The 22,978-nt window shown below is 29.4% G+C and overlaps 3 protein-coding genes across 3 annotated transcripts in view; 2 read left to right on the top strand and 1 right to left on the bottom strand.

Annotated features, from left to right (window-relative positions):
• Positions 1-3,195: 3,195 nt before the first annotated feature.
• LOC106793350 (lysM and putative peptidoglycan-binding domain-containing protein 4) overlaps positions 3,196-22,978 on the top strand; it is a 22,865-nt gene continuing 3,082 nt past the window's right edge. Inside the window, exon 1 of the mRNA XM_014760215.1 lies at positions 3,196-3,267. The gene's annotated coding sequence lies outside the window, so the exon portion shown is untranslated. The remainder of the gene's footprint in view (positions 3,268-22,978) is intronic.
• LOC106793349 (ATP-dependent RNA helicase vasa) lies at positions 8,891-18,187 on the top strand. The gene is made up of 5 exons (XM_014760212.1): positions 8,891-11,527; positions 14,758-14,919; positions 15,556-15,793; positions 16,085-16,378; positions 17,044-18,187. Exons 1-5 carry the CDS (start codon positions 10,958-10,960, stop codon positions 17,256-17,258), a joined length of 1,479 nt encoding a protein of 492 aa, XP_014615698.1. The 5' UTR covers positions 8,891-10,957; the 3' UTR covers positions 17,259-18,187.
• The window catches only part of LOC106793352 (cytochrome c oxidase assembly factor 5), a 6,208-nt gene continuing 1,481 nt past the window's right edge, over positions 18,252-22,978 (bottom strand). Inside the window, exon 3 of the mRNA XM_014760217.1 lies at positions 18,252-20,078. Coding sequence (XP_014615703.1) covers positions 20,037-20,078 — 42 coding nt within the window. The 3' untranslated portion in view covers positions 18,252-20,036. The remainder of the gene's footprint in view (positions 20,079-22,978) is intronic.

Here is a 22,978-nt window from a genome sequence, read left to right as displayed (position 1 = left end):
TTCTTTTTGAAACCTTTTGTCCGGTGCAAATCGATTCGTGGCAAGCGAGAATACATATATATATATATATATGTATATATGTATACAGGGTGTTTCGTCGAATTTTAATCCGTCCGTGAGATGCCGTATTGTGTTCTTTATTTTACATTGTAATTTTTGTATAGTGTAAAAAGGAGGTTTGTTAACGTTCATTCAAATTGCGTTGTATTTTTTTTTTTTTACCTATTTTATATTCCTAACAAACGATAATTTTTGTTTTTGTTTTTCTGCATTCGCCTGTTTTCGGAAAAGAGTTTTATTGGTTCCGTAAAAAAAAAAATAAACATGAAAAATCTCCTGTAATCGAAATACCCTGCAGCTATCAAGATTTTTTCGTGCACGAACAATTTTGTGCTCTCTGGAAAATGAATGATATTATTTATTGTTTTATATCTTTGTTTTTTTTATTCTTTTTTTTTCTTCTTTTTTTTATTCATTCGATGTCCACGTGGTCCGTGTACACTTTATCATTCAGAATCGAATGGTTAAACACAGTATAAACGTTCGTTAATTTTTTTATTCAGTTTACACGAAGCTAATGCTAATAAAATGTTAATTTAAATGACGTCAATCGGAAGGAAACATTCTTTAGTATATTAAATAGATTCTAAATGAATATATTATGGGAGTGTTTGTTATGCAAAAGAATATTTTCTCTCAATGCATATTGTATTTATTTGTTATTTAAAAATATCCAATAATATATATGTGGCCTAGCAATTTAAAAGAGAATAAAAAAAGAACTAATAATTATTTTCGAAAGAAATTATAGTAGCCACAAAAGTTCAAAAAATTAATTCGCAAATTATTTAAATGTTTAAATATTTGTTATCGTTAACTATACTACTAATCTAGTCATTTTCTGAAAAACAAATATATTTTGTTAATCATTATAATAAATTAAATAAAAATGTGTGTGTTGTGTAAAAAAAAAATACTTTCATTGAATAATCACATCTTAGAATTGAATAATTTGACTAATGCATTCTTTAATTTGAACAGTTGTAACTTTAAATATACTTTTGATTAACTATTAGAGAAGAGGAGTATTCGAAACTGAGCCAAGAAAATTTCAATTTGATGAACGATAAAGCCACATTTTCAGTGCATTTACTTGGAACTCGAAGCATTTGGTAAACAGCTGTTGGCTTCCAATCCTCTCCTTTTATGGTTTATTTTTCTAAGCATATACATAATACGTTTACACGAAGTAACAAAATGTTTACGATCTCTCTCTCTCTCTCTCTATCTCACTTTCTTTTTTTTCTTTTTTTTCCAACCCCCGCAAGATTTTGTTATGTTTTGTTATTTCGGTATCGATAATGCATCCTACACTGAAGAATACTTAAAAGCATATAAAAGCCACTCGATTCTGGCAAAGTTCACGTGTATCGTATCTCGCACCCCTTTCTTTTTTTTCTTTTTTCATAACAAAACGTTGATATTATACGAATTTAACAATAAGATGCCGATAAAATTCTTCTTTCGAAATGTAACGAAAGAATAAAGTTTTTTTTTTTTTACGAAGTTTTTTTGAAAATTATCCCATACCTAAGATCTATTTTTAATCTGTATTATTTTTATACAAAATATATTGGATTAATATTTCAAACAAAATATTATTTGAAAAAATTTTTTTATAATAAATAAAATATTAATTGATATTATCTATTCGATTTTTTTTAAATATAATTTTATATATTCAGTTTTTTAACTATAATAATTAAATCTTTTTAACTCCCCCTCCCCGCAACCTACCATATAGCACGAATTTTTTTCGTAACTGTAAAAAAAATATGTATCAGATAAAATCATGAATTATCGATTAATAATTGAAAATTACAAATTAAACAATAAACACAGAGAAATAACATAATACATTTATTCTTACATTAAAATTTAAATATTAATAATTGTTTAAATATTATCGGTAATTATATATCAAAGAGATATTAAATAATACTAATAAAAGATGTATTACACGTTTGTATGAAAAAAAAATTAAATTAAATTAAATAAAAACAGATCTCAATACGTGTCGATATGTGATTTTAAAGTCACGCCATATGATCAAAGTTTAAATAATACGACGAAAGTATAGAAGGAAAAAAAAAAAAGGAAAACATTCCTAAAATTCGGTGAAAAGAATAGAAATTTTTTAGACAACCACTTTCTTCAATCCATCTTACCAAACCATGTTCGACCTCTTTCTCCTTGTCCCAAGTTCCAAGCGAAAATCTTTCCTCTCGTTGATGTGAGAAAAAGAAAGAAAGAAAGAAAGAAAAGAAAAGAAGAGAGAGATTTAGACAGTGGGAAATGATCTTCTTCGGTTCTTCTCAAAAGGCAAAAAAAAAAAGAAGAAGAAAAAAAAAGTGAAACGGTCGATGACACGCAGAAGAATCGTTCCCATTTTCCCCTACGAACAATAATCTTTCTTCTTTTCTCGAAATATAAGAAATAACGATAGAAAAAGATAGAAATAATAGGGGAGGGGGGACAAAAAATTCGCCATTTTGTTTTTTTTTAACTTCATTTTCTTTTTCTTCATTTTCCATTCTCAGTGCTTGTTGACCGAACTTGGGAAGAACGAGTCTAAAAGTGATATATATATATAGAGTTATTTTCGTGCTAATTAAGTGAGAACACGGTTAGCACGAAATCTTAAGAACAAGAACAGGAATAAGTATAACAAGAACAAGAATTTATCTAACAGATTCAATTGTGTCCATATATATATATCTGTCTGTCTGTGAGTGCATGTATACCGAAAAAAAGAAGAAAAGAGTTAGAAAGCAGAGCAGGGATTGGATAGAAAAGACGGGAGGGATCATCTAATTGGTCGACCGACATATTGGGCAGTACGTTAATTGGTTAATTCGCGGCCAATTCTGGCCAATGACCAATGACACGTTCTGAGAAGGATCATCGAAGGATGTTGTTTGTTCTTAATCTGACCGATTCGAGATAACTCGAAAGAATCGGTGGTTTGAATCGATTGTTTAAGAAAAAGAACAAGAAAAAGAAGAAAAAGAAGAAGAAGAAGAAGAAAAGGATAAAAGCTCGAATAAAATCTTTCAACGATAATTCGCACAACGATTTTACTTTTCTATGACAAATTCTTACAATACGTGACCAAGTTTGCTGCGATGACTACCGGACAAAGGAACAGGTCCGTTGTACATCCTGAACAACGTTACGGTTACATGCCTTGCCCTTTGTACGATACAGGTGAGATCATTATTTGTTTTATATTTTTATATTATTAATTTATATATTGGTGCTTTTTTTTTCTATGTGTGTGTATGTGTTTTATTATAGAAATAATTTTGTTTTTATCCATGTTATTAGGTTGAACCCCAAAAGTTCGTACATTTATTGTGCCCGCAAATTGTTTTATAAATTGCATTAATGGATTTTGATTCTTCTTTTTTTGTAAAATATTTACTTTTAGAAATATTCATTTAAAAATGCCATTTTGATTCATCTAAATCTATGTTATTTTATTTGTTCGATAATTATCTTTGCGTTGGGTCTTCTATTTGGAGAATTAGGAACTTGGATTTTAATTCTAAAAGTATTTCTAAATTTTAAACAGTTTGTCAAAGATAATTACTTATTACTAAAGTGGTTGTAGATAATTGATAAGAAATAATTTCAATAAATTGTGTACGGGAAGGAGGGTTTAATCTTGCGAGATGATGATGCTCGTCGTAAATAAATTACTAATACTTTACGAAAGATATTTTTATGTTATGAATATATGATACCATCGATTTTATATTTAGTAGTTAGCTTGCTAGGCTTACACGTTACTTATTGCATGCCGTTTCAAACGCATTCATCTTGTATTTCGAGTACGTGCACTCTTGATATGTATTTTTATTTATATCGTAAAATATATATAGATCATAATTATTAATATTATATATATATTTTTTTTTAATATACGCGTCACACATTACTCGCGATAAAAAAAAATGAATTACTCGTATAGTTGACCAGTATTCAATATAAATTGATTTTCATATTAAAATGTTGTATCTACTATCTATTTTGTATAAATATTTATTATGATTTTCGAGTGAAAGGAACGACTGACAATTAAACTGCGTAGAACAAACGAGTTTTCACATACTCGATATCTCGAGTTAACGTGTTGCGCATAAATTGATTACAGTGGCATACTTCGAAACGTTTACTTTATATATATATATATATGTATATGTATATTCGCATTCGCGTGAATGTTTGTAAATGATTAAAATTGATGAATGAATTTTAATATCGTATCACTTATCTATGATTACTCTTTCAAAACAAAACAATTTACGTAATAATTTTATCGTTTGTCTAAGGTATCTCTTTCTAAACAAATAATATCATAATTGAATTTTACATATCATTTATATTAATTATAATTATTCTCTAATTTGTTTGAAAATTGAAAACTTTAATATTTTATACATATATGAAAATAATGATTAAATCATTAATATATACTCGAGGAATATATAATAATGAATTAGATTCAATTATATTTCATATACATTATTTCATGATTATTATAGTTTATTGTTAGATATTACAAACGTTTAATTATTATTAAATTGTAGTACGATGTCGAGAGAATAATAATTAAATCAATTCAATTAATTCATTTCTTATTGTTTTAATTTAAATCGTGTTACGATACAAAGTATCTAGAAGAAGATAGTGAGTCGTACAATTATTGATTCGTACTACTTGGATTCTCGGGTAGCATACACAGGAACGTAGTTGAGTATAAAAAATCGATGCTTCTTGGTAGCAGGAAGAGTAATGGTCAATGTTGGCCTTTGAGAAAATCTAGGGAATAAGTTCGTCTTATAAAAAAAAAAAAAAAAAAGAAGAAAAAGAAAGAAAACTCTGAGAGAGAAAATAGAAATGAAAAATAGAAAGAGAATTGAACGTGAAGGTAAACTAAATCAAATTTCGTTCAACGTTAAAGATCTAAACGTTAAATGTATCGTGAACTTTGAAACGAATAAACTAAAACAGAATTATAATTAACAAAATGAAAACGGTTAATTATTTGTAAATAAATTCGTTTGTAAATTTAAGGAAACAAATGTTTCATAATTTTCTTACGAATTTATTTTAAGTTTGTTTCTTTCGTTAAATTTACGACAACGATGTTATCTTAAAAAGAAAATATTTTTAATAATTATCAAAATTTTCTTTTTTAAATGATCGAATTAAATTTTGTTATAATATATTTTGTTGAAAAATATTTAACGATTAACGGTAGTGTTAGATGGAATAAAAAATAAAAAATAAATCGGACAATAAATATTTATAAAATACTAATCGAAAAATATTCGTTTTTACGAAATAATAATATGATTATCGTTAACCACAATTTTATTTTCGAAAGAATAAATTTCTTTTTTATTCGCGTTTATATATACAAACATTTTAATACATTCGGTATATACCAATATTTGCAGAAATTTATATAAGTATGTATCTAATTATCTCTATAGCAATTATAACAGAAAAAAAAAAGATTTCTTTACGAGTCTCTTTAATTTGATGAATTCATTAGAATATAATTGAATACAAATGTTATTTATATTAGTATCTGAAAGTTCAAATATTTCATAAATGAAAATAAATGAAAATAAATGAAAACTAATTTTCCAAATAGGAGTATATATATACATGTTACAGAACTTCTTTTCCAATAATTACAAGGATGTATATGTACACTGACGAATGACTATGTATAGCAAAATGCCGCACCCTAAGAACGCGATAAATGTAGATAGCGTGAGCAACGTATGTCATACAACATGTGTTACTACTATAGCAAGAAATAATCGATGAGCACTTGAACTTCATCGAACTTTAACGACGCCATTTACATTATGTTATATTGTGTGTTGCTTAATAATTATTTTTTTATTTATTTATTTTCTATTCGAACAATATATAAATATTAAATTTACGATATTAATAAATACAAAAATTTTGTATTAACGGATTACTAGTTGTTTACAATTGTTTAACAATTGGATCTCTACGTTTAGAAATTTATTTCAAATTATTTTATTTTGAGAACTTAAAGAAAAAAAAAAAAGAACGAATTTTCTGTAGATAATTTATCTTATTTTTATTTGTTAAACATTGACAGTTCGTCAACGGTTAGGATATATAGTTCGTGAAATATTCGTCTTGTGTGTGTATGTGCGTGTGTGTTTTTAGCATGCTCGAAAAAGTATCTATTAATATCACCGATGACTATAGTTCTTCAAACTGTTTGCCAAGATTAAGTTTTCACAGGGTATACAGTCCCATAAAGTACATTCGCAACGTTAAAAGCGTATGTTTTTCACGCTTGTCTCGTTGCCAGTTTTATATTTTCTTTTGTCTAATACGAATCGTTTACTAATAAAGTTCTAATGGACAATTCGATAGCAGTAGTCGATTGCAAAGTGCATAACATTCGACATAGTGTTTGCGGTGAGTGTGATTAATAAACAAGTATTACAAGTTAAAAAAAACTACGTAAGAAAACAAACAGGAACAAAAAGGTAATTATGAACCACAAAACCAAAAAAATTATGAACAAACACGCACAAAAAATGAAATGTATTTCAAATCTAACAAATATTAGAGGTTGAACCAAAAAGTTCGTGAGTTAATTGCGTTGAAACTGCATAACGAAATGTGTTTCTTTGTACAAAATTTACTTTTTAAATTAAAAAACAAGAAAAAAAAAACCAACTAACGAACTTTAGATTCACCTTAATATCGTTCGATATATTCCAAAAATTATAATAAATAAATAAATTCGAATTCTTGGAAACGATTCGTTCTGTTGTTTTCAACGTGAACAACAAATCAATTTCATTTAAATATTTATTTTTGGAATTTAACGCAAAAGCAAACGAGACGATAGAATCTCGCGTTTCGAAGGGGAGAAAACCAAAAAAAAAAATTCGGTTCGATGATACAGAAAAAGAAAAAAAATTAGATAAAAAGAAATGCAATGCAATAGAAGATAAATCCAATGAAGAAGAAGAAGAAGAAGAAAAAGAGAGAGAGAGAGACAGACATACTATTCAATATCCAAGAAGTAAACTGGCTGCGAGATGAATCTCGCATTTTAAGTTTGCAGAGTTTGCCAACTGGAGTAGGAAAGATCATAAATTTCAACCAAACAGTAGTACAATCGTGACGAGAGAAAGAGAACGAACGAATATATTTTTTTTCTCTATATATATATATATATATATATAAATATATCTTCCACAGTCTTCTTTCTCTGTCTAACACTAACACCCTCCCCTCATCCCATCTTTTTCTTTGTTTCTATCTCACTAACCCTCACTATGTTTCTGTCATCGGTATTTCGCAAAGCTTTAAGCTTCGGCAAAGAAAAACGTTTCGTTTTTCGTTCAAGTGAGTGCCAAAATTCGTGCGTCAGGAGTGACTTTTGGCAAGCTACTAAAGGACAGATACGCGGCTAAGATCTTGATCTCGAAAATAGAAAAAGAATACTCACTCTGTACGACGTATTTTATTATACTTTTCTTTTTTTCTTTTATTTCTTTTTCATCCTCGTGTATTAACGTAAAAGAAAACGCGAGGAATTTGTTCGAAATAAATTCGTATACGTTAAAAATGATTATCGTAAATGTATATCGTAATAACTTGTCGAAAAAAAAAAAAAAAAAGAAAAAGAAATACTATTGTAACAAAAATAAGTGTTGTTACGTTTATATAATTTTTTATATTATATAAATATAAAGATAAAAATATCGAGATCGTGTATTAAAACGTTCGCGCAATATCGTTAGACAAAAAATGAATAGATATTATGTAATTGCAAATAATAGAATAAAAATGTTAAGAAAAATGATTTTCGAAGACAAAAAAAAAAGAAACTCGAATAACAATTTAGTCGGAGTATCTATGTGTTGATACAAAAAGCCGTCTCGAGAGCCCCACTTTTCTACAGCCCTGGGTTAAACGTCGCGACGCCTCGTGCACGTTCCTCGCAGTGAACGGGGTGCCACTCGTGCGGACTAGCGTGATTCTAAAATCGTTCCTTTTTTTTTTTACACCCCTCTCCTCACACACTATCTCTTTCTATATTATTTTATTTTATTTTTTTTTTCATTCATTTAATTACCCATTCAAAGTGTTTCATTATTTCGTATTTAATTTCTAAATTTCTGCGTTAAAAAAAAAAAAAAAAAAGAAACTTTGTTAACTTTCAAGGCTAGACTAAGCTAGGCTAGGCTAGGCTAGCTAGCTAGTTAGGGGAGAAAAAAAGAAACACACTTCAGGGCTGTCATAATTAATTCGATCGAAGGTAAGAAAGGAAAGAAGGAAGGAAGGAAGGAAGGAAGGATTCAGAACCCCGGTTTTCTAGCTGCATCAATAAAGTGACCTTCTTCGGGGGACAAGAAGAAGAAAAACCTTGATGACCTAAGAGAACCAAGACCAACTACTACTGGTGGTGCATCACGTAACTCGTGAATATTTCAATAAAGTTATCGATCTAACTGTGTCGAAGAACACGTGCTTCGTGAGTGTGTCCGTATTATCTTTAAAGAAATAAACAGTCAGTCCAGTCAGTCTGTTTTTTTTTCCTCTTCCTCCTTCCCCCCTCCTGCCCCTCCACCACCCCCATATCTATCTGGTGTACGTATGACATGCCGTCATAATATGGAAACTTATATATCTAATTTTTGTGTTCCTTGTTTTTTCGTCTGTCGTGTATCATGTATGTTTTTTTCGTGTCAACCCCCTTGTATTTTATTTATCCAATAATATGTGTAACCTAAAAAAAAAAAGTTAATTTTGATATTGGTATCTTACAATTAATGTAAACTTCGCGATGATTGAATTCAGTTTTTTTTATTTTACATGTTAGGAGAATTTAAATAATAAAACAAATAAGAAACAGAAGATACCAAGATGTAATCCTAATAATGACAAAAGGAACATACATTTATAATATATCGTGTTCTATGTATAGTTACGTATGCTTTTCTTACTCATAACAGACCTTGCATACTACTACTATTACTATTACTATTACTACTACTACTATTATAATACTACTTGTAGCTTTGAAAGTTCTCGTTGACTATTTATTGTCTACCTTGCCAAAGACATTAAGAAGACGCCAAGAGGCCAAGTAAAAAAAAAAAGATGCAAAATATAATGAAATCAGGGAGAAAGAGAGAAATAGAAATAGGAAAGTGAATAATACAAAGTATTTATGTTAAGAGGATCACGAATATAATTCAATTTGAGAAAAGAAGTGTTACATGGGGATAGATAAAGTCGAGGTTTGACAAAATACGTTAAAGTAATTCGTTAGGAATATTTTTCAAAATATTCGAAAATTTTTCCTTCATTTCGATTCGACGAAAGTTTCATGAACATAACTATACTGAAATTGAACGTATAATAGTAATGTAATTAGTATACCTGACGTTTGATTTATAATCCTAAAATGAGACTCGACACGTGTAAGTGACACCTTCCTAAAGTAAAAACAGGGTTAAAGGATTTTCTAATCGAATTCTAATCGGAATAAACGAATAGACGTCAATTTATCCACGTTACAAGCCGATTGGTGTTACCTGGATTGATGATATTTTTGAGATTATCCTTGGAAAAATATTTCTCTATTAAAAAATAACAATTTGGTTATTCGTTTTATAAGTTTAACTATAATACCAGAATCTAAATTAACGTTCTCTGTTTTAGAAAAATATTCGTCTATATTCTAAAGTTATCGAAATAAATAAATAAATAAATAAAAAAAGAAAAAAAAGCAAGCGGTCATTGGTCGTGCACGTTTAAAATCTATTTCAATCGGTATATTAATAATTATTATTAACACGAGATTAGCGAAGAGTAAGCAAAAGAGAGAGACAACTGGATCGAACGATTAGCCAACGGTTTGACAAAAATTTAAACGATTCCAAAATGGATAGTAGGGGTTGTTCATGTGTGAGAGTAGGCGAAACGGTTTTGCGCGAGTGAACGCAGTTAATATAACAGTTATGAATTTGGCTCGTTGAAGTAAAGAAGGAAGGTAGGAAAGTAGGAAGGAAGGAAGGAAGGTAGAAAAGAAGGGCGAGGAAGAGAGGTTACGTTCGATCTGGCAGTATCAAGTCGACAGTCTATGAAGGTGTAATAGTAGTGCGCGAACCTGCTGATCTAGGTTTCTAGTTTTACCTTAGTATCGTTCATTTACCGAGGTCAAGGTTTCGAAGAAAATAATTCGGTCGATGAACGCGTGAATACTTTGAATAGTTTGTAATACTTTAATTAAATATCAGTTTCTCTATCTTTTACTTCATTTTGCATCTTTTTATTCTTATTCCATCTGTTACACAACATAGATTCACGTAACTGTTCAATGATAAATTTAAATTCTTCCAAAGATTAAACGTAATGATATATATATGACCAATTATATCGTCAAAAGAGTTTACATATGATACTTATCCTCGAGAGTAAGATAGGAAGGGATGATTATTCAGTCAAGTTTTAACGAAATACGATTGATAAATAATAAAGACTCCCTTTACTGCGCAAAGGGAGTCAATAACGTGGTCTGACCTATACGCGATGGATGATCGTACATTAAACAGGTTCTATTATCTATTCATTACACACACGGGGCATCATAAAATGATCCTTTAATAAGATAAACGGCATATGACGTTAATTAAACTGCACCTGCAAACAACAAACAACAAACAAGAATAACAAGAACAAGAACAAGAACAACAAGTATCATCATCGTCATTGCTTTTGCGTTGCTTATTTCTATCAAGTTAAAATATGTCATCGGTTATCTAACTAATCTAGCCGAAAAAGGGAAGAAAAAGTTAATTCAGCATCAATCATGAATCTTATGTTCCGCAAGAACTTCGGCGTGGAGAAGGGTGCCGGTGGTGGTTTAACGGGAACCGGAGGTGGTGTTGGTGGTGGTGGATTGGGAGAGAGTAAACTCGGCGGGACATTTGGAGGAGGTGGTGGTGGAGGAGGCGGAGGAGCAGGAGGGGGAAGTGGAGTTTATGGTGGTGTAACGTGTTTGGGTCTTGGAAATCGTTACGGTATTACAAGAGGTCAATCGGTAATATCTGGACGCGGAGCAATAAGACGCAGCAGAGAATTCGGCTATTTTCCGTCAATGGGCGATCACGAGCACCAGAGTTTCGGTTATCGAACTCATCTCTTCCTATCACCACCCACAGGTGGACCATTGGGTGCACCACCCGATTCCGATGCTGGCGAACGATTGGGACCCTCGCCCAGGCGCAATTCTGGCCCCCACGTTATCAAATGGGGTGGCGGTGGTGGGGGAAATTCTGCCACAGCGCAAGGCCCAGTCTCGGCCAATCAAAGCAAGAGGAAGCAAAATCAACAATCGAAGGAACCGTCCGAACCGGCAACCCCGACTGCCTCTAGACAGGTATTACACAATTTGTTATATTTGTTTATATTTTTAACAGACAAATCTTTTATTAATATCCTATTAATATTTATTTTAATCTTATACGTTCTTGATTTTGATTATTTTTTCTTCTTTCTGAAATTTCATATGTTTATCGGTCAAGCTCGTTACGTAATCTCTACAATTTTGTTATTATCCTTAATCTGTTTTTTTTTTTTTTAATGTATCCTACTTACATCGCAATACGATCAAGGTGTACATTTAATTCGCGTTACGGTAAAAGGTATTAATTTTATAACACGCTTTAAGGACGCAATGAAAATGTATGAGAGATGTTTCAAAGACCCGATGTGTGTATATGTGTATGTGTATCATCTCTCACGCGATATCTTCATAAAACTTCGTTTAAAATAAATAACTCGTTGCTTTAACGTTGGCAAAACTAACGCGTGACGATATTTCATTGCAAATCGCGGTTTCGTGCAAGCCGTAACGTTTCGGGGTGTTAATATACGCGTTATGTTAATTTCGTATAAATAACTATCTATATATATATATATATATATATATTAATGCATCCCTTTTTACGTATATATATATTTAGAAATGCATCATATCATTACGTCCAAATTATCCTTCTTACGCGTTCACTTTGAACCAATGAAACTTCACTATTCGAATTTTCGTTACTTGTGACATTGTTATATCGTATAACTCGTAGTAACTCGATTCATGACTGCACCACAATTATTATACTGCATTATGAATCATGATACGAGAGAACTCAGTTAGACAAGAGCAGAAGAGTCGTGTCAAGGGTTTCCTTTTGAAATATTTTCATGAAAAAAAAAAAAAAAAAAAAAAACAAATACATTGTTATACGTTCCCTATATAGAATATCTCTGAAAGAAATCATCGAAATTTGTGAGTCATGAGAAACAAGACATCTGAATATATATCTTTAGTTTAAATAAAGAAGAAAAAAAATGAATTAAAATGAGCCTCGTGGTGGTCATATCATTCCGAACATTTATTCTCGAGATATTTACATTTAAAAAGAATTAAAATACATTGGATGGGTCACACACTCGTATTCAAATGTGAGAATACTACTATACCATTTTTTTATTATTTTTATTTTAAGAAATTATAACTAATTACACAGAGTACACGTGTTCGAAATGATCTGAATAAATGGAAAATAAATCATCGACATTATATGGTCATTAAGGTCATTAAATTCTTTATCTTATAAATGCTTTATAAGAATATTTAAAAAAGAAATAAAAATAAATGACCTTTCAACCATTACATTTTACCCCATGAAATAATGCAATTACTTTCCTTGTGAAGTTTTTTTTTTCTTTTTTTTTTTTTTCATAAAATTATAAGCAAAAAATATATTTCAAGCGTCCTGCTCTTCTCTTGATTCATTTTACATTATTTTCATTTCGAGATGATCAAAATTATATTTAATAATATAATTTATGACAAATGTTTGAATTGTGTAAATTAAATCAAGTATAATACTTATCATGTTTCAAAGACATTTGATATACCGGAGTTTGTTAAATGTATTGCGATTTTCATTCTAAGTTTCTTATCTGAAGTTAAAAGATCATTCTCGTTTGAATCGTACAAATCACAAGGAACGGGAAAGGAAGAAAATGTGGTAATGGTAATGGTGGTGGTGGTGGTGGTGGTGGTGATGGTGTAGTGCTAGTGCATTACTATGCTTCGCCGATTGGAGGATAATTTTACAAGGACGAGAAAGTTATAGAGGAAACGGCAGAACGTGTACCGAACGAGTAACATAAAGTTACACCTACACAAGATCAAATAGGCACGCAAAGTTCTCCTATCTTATTGCACGCCACACTGTGGATCTCATTTGACGTGCAGTAAATTACACAGACATAGAACGTGTTAAATGGTGGAAAAATATTTTCTCCTATTTTTTTTCGCATTATCTCGTTCGCGTCATTTCAATTTTTGGATTTTTTTATTATTATTATTATTATCTGTCGACGATGCGACGGTGGTATTTCTTGATAATTTGTTTGTCTCATTTTTATATTACTAACAAGACGTTGAAAAAAAAAATCTATAAATATCAATTTAAAATTCTTATTTGTTGCAAACCAATTACGTTACTTGTCTTCTATGAAATCAAATTATAAAGAAAAACAATAGTTTTATATATATATTTAATCGTATCGTTCGTATTAAATATTTAAAGATGTTTGTATATTTTATAGAGAAAAATAATACGAACAATAAATATCGATCGGGAAAAGGAAAAACATTTCTGTTTTACGAGCCGATCGATAAAATACGCGTGTACGTACGAGATCGACAGATTACGAGATTCCTACATTTAAGATTACACACGTTGATGTTACACGTACTAAGTTGTAAAAGAACAATATCGTGCGAAATTTTATTTTACTTCGAAAAATTTCTTGTTTTCTTTATTTTCTTGTATACTTTTATTTTCCTCGTAGAATTATCGCGATAAATTATGATGATAGATAGTACTTTTCTAACCAATTTTTCAATGTCACGAACAGTTTTTTCTTATTGTCTTTTTTTTTTTCTTTTTTTAAGAAGAAAACTCTAATTCCGTAACACGAATTACTTTTCTCACGATCGGTATTAAAATCCAAATATCATGTTTCGAAATAGTAAAAAATATAACTCTCGTATAATATAATATAATAATATTATCTCGTAATAACATAAATAATATCGTAGTGTTCAAATTTTATTTTCAATATCGTACCTTATTAAAATAGTAATCTAATTTTGCGAAAAACACTTACAACCAATTAAAACGGGATGATAGTTAAATATATATATATAAAAATCTATTATTTAATTATATTTTTATTATTTAAAAATTAATTTACTTTTTTATAGAGTAGTGCATTATACGAGAATCGCGTTATATATATAAAAAAAAAGAAATCCCTAACAATATCCTTACCTTCTTGTAGGAATTTACTTTATACGAGAATTTAATGTACAATATACATAACATATATTAATAAAATTTACATCCAACGTAAGATAGTAGTAAAATATAAATTGAACATAACCGAAGACTATCAAACAAAATTTTAATAGTTTACTTCTTTAGTACAGGAAAACCAATTTGAAGTTTAAACTTGTTAATTGATTCCTCTAGTACGATTAATAAAATGATTATTAAAATCAATTAGGAAATTCGTGTTTATCGATATTTCCAGGTGTCATTTAGCGGTAATAAATCTTCCGGTGCCTATACACCCCTTGTCGTATCCGGTAATAGTCCACCACGTGGTGAACCGATTTCCCTAGCCACGTTGGACCGAGACTGCTTCATCATACCACTCGCATCATTGGAAAGATTTCTACCAGCTGGTGTACCGGTAGGTTTAACTTTTGATCAAATTCAATTCGAATATATTCGAATATATTCGAAATTATTTCGAGTACAACAATATAATATAACAAAAACAACTACAACAATAACAACTACGACAACAAGAAATCAAATCTCGAGATGAAATGCATCAAATCCAAAATTTCGAATTAACTTTAATTAAAATTAAAAAGAACAACAAAACATGAACTCTTGTTTCAAGGTTGAAAAAAGTGATTTGTCTAAAAGCAGATACATATACAGGTACTTTGATAATCTAAATGAACGAGTGTGCACCTGTTAAAACTGGAATGCACAAGTTAGTAACTAAAGAGAAACAAATAGAAAGAGAGAAAGAGAATCACGCGAATCAACCTTGCGAATACAAACGTCTTTGACTTAAAAATAGATTTTAAGTACTCGTGGAGCTAATACCGAACGAAATTAAATTGAATCGCATCGTGTTTTAACCAACAACGTAATTCTATTACGCAGTGTGGTTGTGTATTGGATTCAACACCAATCAAAAATAATTATTCAAATAACGTTCAACTCGAGTTTATTTCATTTCTTTGATATTTCAATATTTTTTTTCTTTTTTTTTCTTCTTTTTAAAATTTTTATTTGTTTGACATGATTAAAGAGCGCCCCAATAGCGGACAAGAAAAGATCAGGCAGTCCACTCTCGATTTTGGAGGTAGAGGACCCAAAGCAATGTGTTCTTGCACATTTCATGACACCCTTGGAACCCTTGGATCCTTTGGTAGAGTCTCCTGTTTCAAGACCACTCGTCCTGCAACGTGACACCGCTGCAGAACTCGTTGCAGAGATTGCACCTTCCGCTTCTCAAAGTATTTTACTAACGAATATGGAAAAAAACGGTAAGCTAAATCTCTAGAAAATGATTTACTTCCAAAATTATAATTTTAACTAAAATCAACAAAATTTAACTATAAATCAACACGTAATAATATTTTATCAATATATATATTACTTTTAAATAATGTAATATATTTTAACATACAAAAGTTATCACACGATCCGAACGTAATTAATTTATTGTAACATGCGATTTGATAAATAATTTGATGATATTATTCTATTGAAATTTTAGTACACATTTTATAAAGTTGCATTATAAAATGATATTTATATATGTAACATTGTTACAGCTGACTTCCCGTTCATAACGTATTATCTGATAAATAAGCAGAACACGGATCCTCTAGATTTTTACAACGAAGTTCAATGCGCGGCCTTGAGAAAGTTCGATCCACGGGACCTTAGATATGCTGCTAGTCATACTTTGGATTTATTCAACGAAGTTGCTACGATAGCCAGACCACCGTTGGAACCACCAGGTGGTAGACCACCTATTCCGTCCACCGGTTACATAGTTTCGATCTTCAAAGTATTCGAAGGTGACGATGGTCTCAAGTTCGAACAAAATTGGCTTTATTGGAGCGGTACTTACCCAATTATTTTCTTTCTTTCATACTTTCAATCGAATCTTTTTTGTTATTTATATTTGTAATTTAATAATATAATAGTTAACAATATAATTAAATATATATACAGGTAAACCTCCTATAACAAGGTAGATATTATTAGAAGATAGTAATACATGAAACCTAAAATTTATTATTTTAAATTAATTTAATTTTTAAATATTTTAATCAACTATTGTGTTATCCATTAATGTAGAAATACAGTTGCTGCATCAAGATTTTCGCAATTTTTTGTATCATGTTGTAGGAAAGGGTTACCTGTATATTATATTGTAATATATTTTCTTTCTTTCATACTTTCAATCTAACTTTTTTGTTATTTATATTTGTAATTTAATAATATAATTAAATATATATACAGGTAAACCTCCTATAACAAGGTAAATAGTTTCCTAGAAAATACTGTGTTGAATTGAACCATATTATATGAAACCCAAAATTTATTATTTTAGAATAATTTAATTTTTTAATATTTTAATCAACCATTGTTGTGTGTTATCCATTAATATAGAAATACAATGGCTGTATCAAAATTTTCGCAATTTTTTTGTGAGAGGGTTACCTGTATATTATATTGTAATATAATTAAAATAATATAATAATTAACAAATTTTGGTTTGTAGGTGCCAGAATGATGTATCGATATTTACCAAAATCGGTTGGACTTAGGCGAATAACATTGCACAAATCGATGTCGCAGGGTGACAAAATGTATCTACTGATTTGCGAATGTTCCCAACTGCAAGACAATCTATCCGCAGCGGCAATATTATTGCCGGCATTGCGTGCACGATTATGCGGATACACTGGCCTTTACAGGCCCTCCGTATGTTTCTGATTTCTCCCTAAAAAAGCTCGAACGTTCTATATAATACGCAGGAACGTAACTAGGTGAGCCAAAAAATGATCCTTATCGGTTTACTCTGCGCGTATATTTATATATATACACACACATGCATACATACACGCGTGATTGTAATTTTGGGATAAACTTGAATCTCTCTCTTTCTCTTTCTCTCATTTTCTGTCTCTCTCTTTCTCTATCATAGATATTATTAAATTTTATTGTCAAACAATATTGCTACGAACTATCGAAGATACGCTTTATCTTGATAGAATTTATACTAACACACACATACGTAACGGCGCGACACATTTTATTATGATAACATTTTTTTTTTGTTTTTTTTTTTTTTTAGAAAGCAAACGAGAAAACATTTTCTACCAGAAAATTTATAACCTCTGATTTTTCTATGAGACGTTTCAGATCTGTACGAGAGAGGAAAGAAAAATTCGGTTACGAATATTCGTCAACGAACAAACAACAATTGTTATATCCATAAAAATAAATCGTATTTGTATATTATACATCGGGGATAATGCTACTAGAAAGAGAAAGAGATATATTATGGAACTTCGTAACAAATTTCAGCGTAAAATAATAAAGGACGGGAATGGGGGGGGAGGAGGTCGGAAAGGGGGAAGCGTAGAAAAGAAAAAAAAATCAATTCAATACTTCGCACGTATTCAATAATGCTTTAGACGATATTTGAGTAATAAAAAAAGAAAAGAAAAGAATTAAAAAAAAAAAACAAACATATATTATATATCTCAATTTTTAACGTCTCTGCTCGCCTAGTTACGCCAACTGGCCATTTGTATTTTTCGATTTTATAACATGATCATAGCAATATCATACAATCGGTCAGTTCATTATCGAACCAGACCGATTTACGTTGAACGCATATATATATACATATATATAATACGTATACATATATAATTAATTAATATACGGGGAAAAGAAAGAAATTAAGAAAGAAAGAAAAAAAAAAATAACCACTTTTATTACTATCGATTTAACGCTAATATTAACATATCATACTCGATAAACTGTGATACTCGAACGGGCAACGGGATATATCACAAAACGATTGCGAATACATGGGAGGGGGTTGGGGAGAGGGTAAAAATGGTCTTCTTTTGAAATGAATCTTGGAATGCGCTAAACATGACACTAGACGTGCACTAGGACTTCACTTAGAAGCTCTAAACGGAATTTAGATAATTATAATTGAGAACAGCATTTTTAGGATAACGCCAATCTTTAATTAATTATATTCATATTTCGACTTTATACATTAAATTGTACTTTACAAAAAAAAAGGAAACAAAAAAAAGAAAGGAATTACCGATACTCGCGTAAACGCAAATTACGATCGACAAAATGCCATGCAAATGGCACCATTATATTAAAGCCGATTCGTAATAACAGCGAAATTTTCAATTCCTCGAACTTTCGAATCAATTCCCGTCTCTTATCGTAATGAGAAAAAAAAAAAACAGAGAAATAAGAAATCAAAAACGAGACCGGGAAGCTTTTAAAGGAGAAAAAAAAAATAAAATAAAATAAAACTTTTTTTAGAGCGTACCTAAATACGTAGTCTTTTTAGACAAGAGAGAGAGAAAAAAAATAAAAAAAGAGTAGTCCTAAGTCAGCATTGTAGTACAAAGATAATAATAATAATAATAATAATAATAAAAGAATAAATAAAAATAAAAAACGTATAGTCAATATACGCTTGTTGCATACAGACAATAGCTAGGACGGGTTGCGCAGGCGCGGTTCGTCAAACATTATCTTATAATTAGATTTTTATTAAGGCTCTGATTTAAGGGGGTGGGGGGTGGGTAGGGAGGGAGGGGGTTTAATTAAGAGAGGAGGGCTAACGAAAATTATATAAATAAACGGATAAAAGTGCATATAAAACAAGCGGAACAAGAACAAGCCCTTAACTTTTTAAGGTTTAACATTCGACTTTTACTGTGATCACAAGCGTTGTGGGTGTATCGTTCATCAATACAAATTCTTCACACCTCGAATTCAAGATAATGAATGCTTATAAGTAATTCGTGAATCGTGTTGATTTTTAGTTAAACGCGAAATAAAAATTGTAATAATAATAATAATAATAATAATGAAGAAAAGAAAAAAGAAAAAAAAAATTCGTATCTTCTTGCCTGCACGATTTCATTGACGATAAACACCGCCATTCAGATTTTTTTCAGGATTTACGAGAAAGAATAATTTTAATTCGATACAACACTTATATATATATACGAACTTTTTTTTAAAAACTTGTCTCTTCTTTTGATCTTTGTTTTCTTATACCAAATAACAACAACAACAACAACAACAAGAAATGTGTGTGATGCTTTGTATGAACGAAATAGAAATCTTACTCGGCAGCACGTTGGAACCTCTTATATGCGATAAATCTCGACGACAAACAAAATTTTATTATATATCATGTACAACGAATACGATGGAGGATGCTAACAATAAATTTACTTCTAACATTATTCCAAAAAATAATGATTTCGCATTTATTCCTGCTTCGTTGTGTATTATTAAAATTTTTTTTGTCCATACTTACTATTTGTAATATTTAATGTTTCATTATTCTGATATCTTTCTATTAAATCTATATATATATATATACGCACGTATTTTAAATTATATATACAAGGAACAAATTATTATATTACAAGAAAATATAATTATATACCACCGTTTCACGTATCACAAAAAAGTGGTACAAGTAAAAACGTTTACTTATGAACCCTTTATTCCTCGAAATCTTCTTCTTCCGTCCACCTAAAAAAAAAAAAGAAAACAAAAAGACCATTTCAAGTACTATATGAAAATATGTATATATTAATATATATATACAGAGAAATGGCTCGTATATGGGTAATGCAAAATTGCAACACCCTTCATTTTTCTCGATACAATTACAATTATCCGACATTTTATTTATGCATTTTTTTTTTCAATGAAAAAATTGACGATTTTTCTTAACGTTTCTACACAAGGATACCTTTTTTCTTCTTCTTTGCTTTAGATAATAGAAACGCGAATATGATTGTGATTATCGATTATTATTTGAAATAAAAAAATAAGTATGTACTTTTAGGTAGGAACAAAAAATTATGAAAAATCGCTAAATTTCATAGGACTGATAATTATGCACCGATCTAAATAGAAATACATTTATCAATTTAAAATATATTATGTTTATATCACAATGTGATATTGCTATCCACGTAAACATATGTTTATTTGTATATTTCAAGGTAATAACGTAATTCGGTAATTTTCATTGCACAGTCTCACTATTTATACCCAAGTTACGCAAGTAATAACGTATTCGTAGAACTTAACATATTTATTATGTGACTTCAAATATTTGTACATTATAATTAAACATTTGGCCAAAGTTCTTATTTAATTGTAGAACATTATTAAGATAATTTAAAATTATGACGACAGAAAGAAAATTTACAGAGGTAAGAACTGTAACTGAATTACAAACTCTTAAATTCTCAAAGTTAACTTTTAAGAAAGAAATTTTTATAAGAACTCTAGAACGTCCTTTACCCGATATTATATTTAACGATGATATGTTTAAAGATATTACGTACGTTAGAAATTTATATAAAGTGAAAAATTGGCTATGTGGTTGTGAAATAAGAAATGCACTATTTTGTTTTCCATGTTTGTTGTTCGGAGGTGAACAAGAATGGACGAATAATGGGGTTGCAAATATAAAGAAAATAAATGAAAGGATTAAAAAACATGAAGATTCAAATAATCATATCAAGAATTGTATTTCTTTGACGCTTTTAAAACAAACAGGTTGTAAACGAATAAAATCCTCCCAAATTTTTATTGAAGATCACAACGAAAAGGTGTCATATAATCGTGAAATTTTAAACGATACAATTGAATGTATTTTGTATTGTACAAATTTTATGATTTCATTAAGCGGACTTAACGAAATTAATTATTTTTCAATTCAAGACCAATTTAATGAATTAATAAATATTGCAATTACATCAAATTTACATGTTAAAAAGAATTTAAATAACAATAGAACCTTTCAAACTCTTCGGGATGATATACCCAATTATCTTTTTCAAATATATCAAAATGAAATAATTAAAGATGTTGAGAACACATCATTCGTAGCTGTTATAATTGATGACATAACGGATGTTTCAGAACATTATCAGTTGGTAATTGTTTTACGGTACTTATTGAATACAAAAATACTTGAACGCTTTTGGGGATTCTTTACTCCAGAAAATCAAACTGCAAATAGCTTATCGAAATGTATCATAAAACAATTAAATATTATTTTTCGAAATAATAAAGAAAAATTAATAGCTCAGACATTTGATGGTGCAATTTTTATGAATGGTAAAAAAATGATCATTCAAACAAATATAAAAAAATTCTATAAAAATGCACATTTTATTAATTGTTATGATCACCTGCCGAATCCTATAATGAAAAATATAGCAAGTACTACGATTAACTCCAAAATTTGTTTCTCTTATATTAATGCTATATCAAGATTTTTTTTGAAATCACCACAATATTTACAAATTCTTTATAAGCATATAAACGTTAACACTTCGATACCACCTAATAAAAGATGGAACTTTAACATAAACACAGTGAAACAAGTTTACGAATATTTGGAACCTTTAAGAAACTGCTTTAATGAAATTCTATCAACGTCAAATAAAGACCAAACTATTTCGGAAGCCGCAGGAATTTTATATTGTTTAAATAATAGAAAATTCATGTTCTGGTTGGAGCTTTTTAATCAGATAATACCTCACGTTGAAAAAATTTACAATGAAATAAAATCTCCTGCAATGAATATATTTAAAGTACCTGAATATATAAAAACGTTTAAAACTGCTATTTTGGCAATAAAAAATTCGGAATACTGTGAGAATTTTGTAAAGGAGTTCATTGTTGATGCAAAACAAATATGCGATTGTACATGTATTGATATACAAAATAGATATTATTTCATTAAACATTTAGCAGCTGCTACATTATTTAACAAGGATAACATAAATAATTTTAAAAATAAATTTCCTGCAAAAGAAATAAAATTAATTACCGAAGCATATCCCATGATCAACAAAGAAAAATTTAAAATTGAACTTCAAATATTTTACGATAAGGACAGCATGCATAATTATAATCAATTAATTGACTTATTCAAATTTTTAATAGATAACAAATTAAATAATGTTCTTAGTGAAATGACTACAATGATAGAAATTCTCTTGACTACTCCTATGGTTACAATGGAGATTAAACGCTGTTTACCAACATTAAAAAAAATAAAAGAATTTCTGAAGAATACTGTGTATCACGAAAACTTAAATGCGATTACGATGATGTTAATAGATAATAGATTCCTTAAAATTAAAACAAAAATCAAGAACGATGTTATCACTCATCTCGTTCACAATGAAAAAAGACTGGATTTTACTTATAAATAATTTTAAATTACACCTAACTATATATAATTTTATCAAGTGTTTTTAATTTTTAATTCATTTTACGCTAGATATATATATATAATGTAAGGAAAACATTTTCTTAAAATGTTAAACTAAACTAATTAAAGTATAAAGCACAGGTGAATCATACTTTTTACATTTATATAATAGAAATCACAAAAACATATA

Source organism: Polistes canadensis, unplaced genomic scaffold (genome assembly GCF_001313835.1).
Source record: "Polistes canadensis isolate GaletaPanama2010 unplaced genomic scaffold, ASM131383v1 scaffold_13, whole genome shotgun sequence".
Classification (NCBI taxonomy): Eukaryota; Metazoa; Arthropoda; class Insecta; order Hymenoptera; family Vespidae; genus Polistes; species Polistes canadensis.
This window is presented reverse-complemented; position numbering and strand designations above follow the sequence as displayed.

Excerpts from the sequence above, each read along its gene's own strand:
- LOC106793349 (XM_014760212.1), top strand. The coding sequence starts at position 10,958 with ATGAATCTTATGTTCCGCAAGAACTTCGGCGTGGAGAAGGGTGCCGGT. Across the intron at positions 15,794-16,084 it reads AACGAATATGGAAAAAAACG|CTGACTTCCCGTTCATAACG; the intron begins GTAAGCTAAATC and ends ACATTGTTACAG. Across the intron at positions 16,379-17,043 it reads AAATTGGCTTTATTGGAGCG|GTGCCAGAATGATGTATCGA; the intron begins GTACTTACCCAA and ends TTTGGTTTGTAG.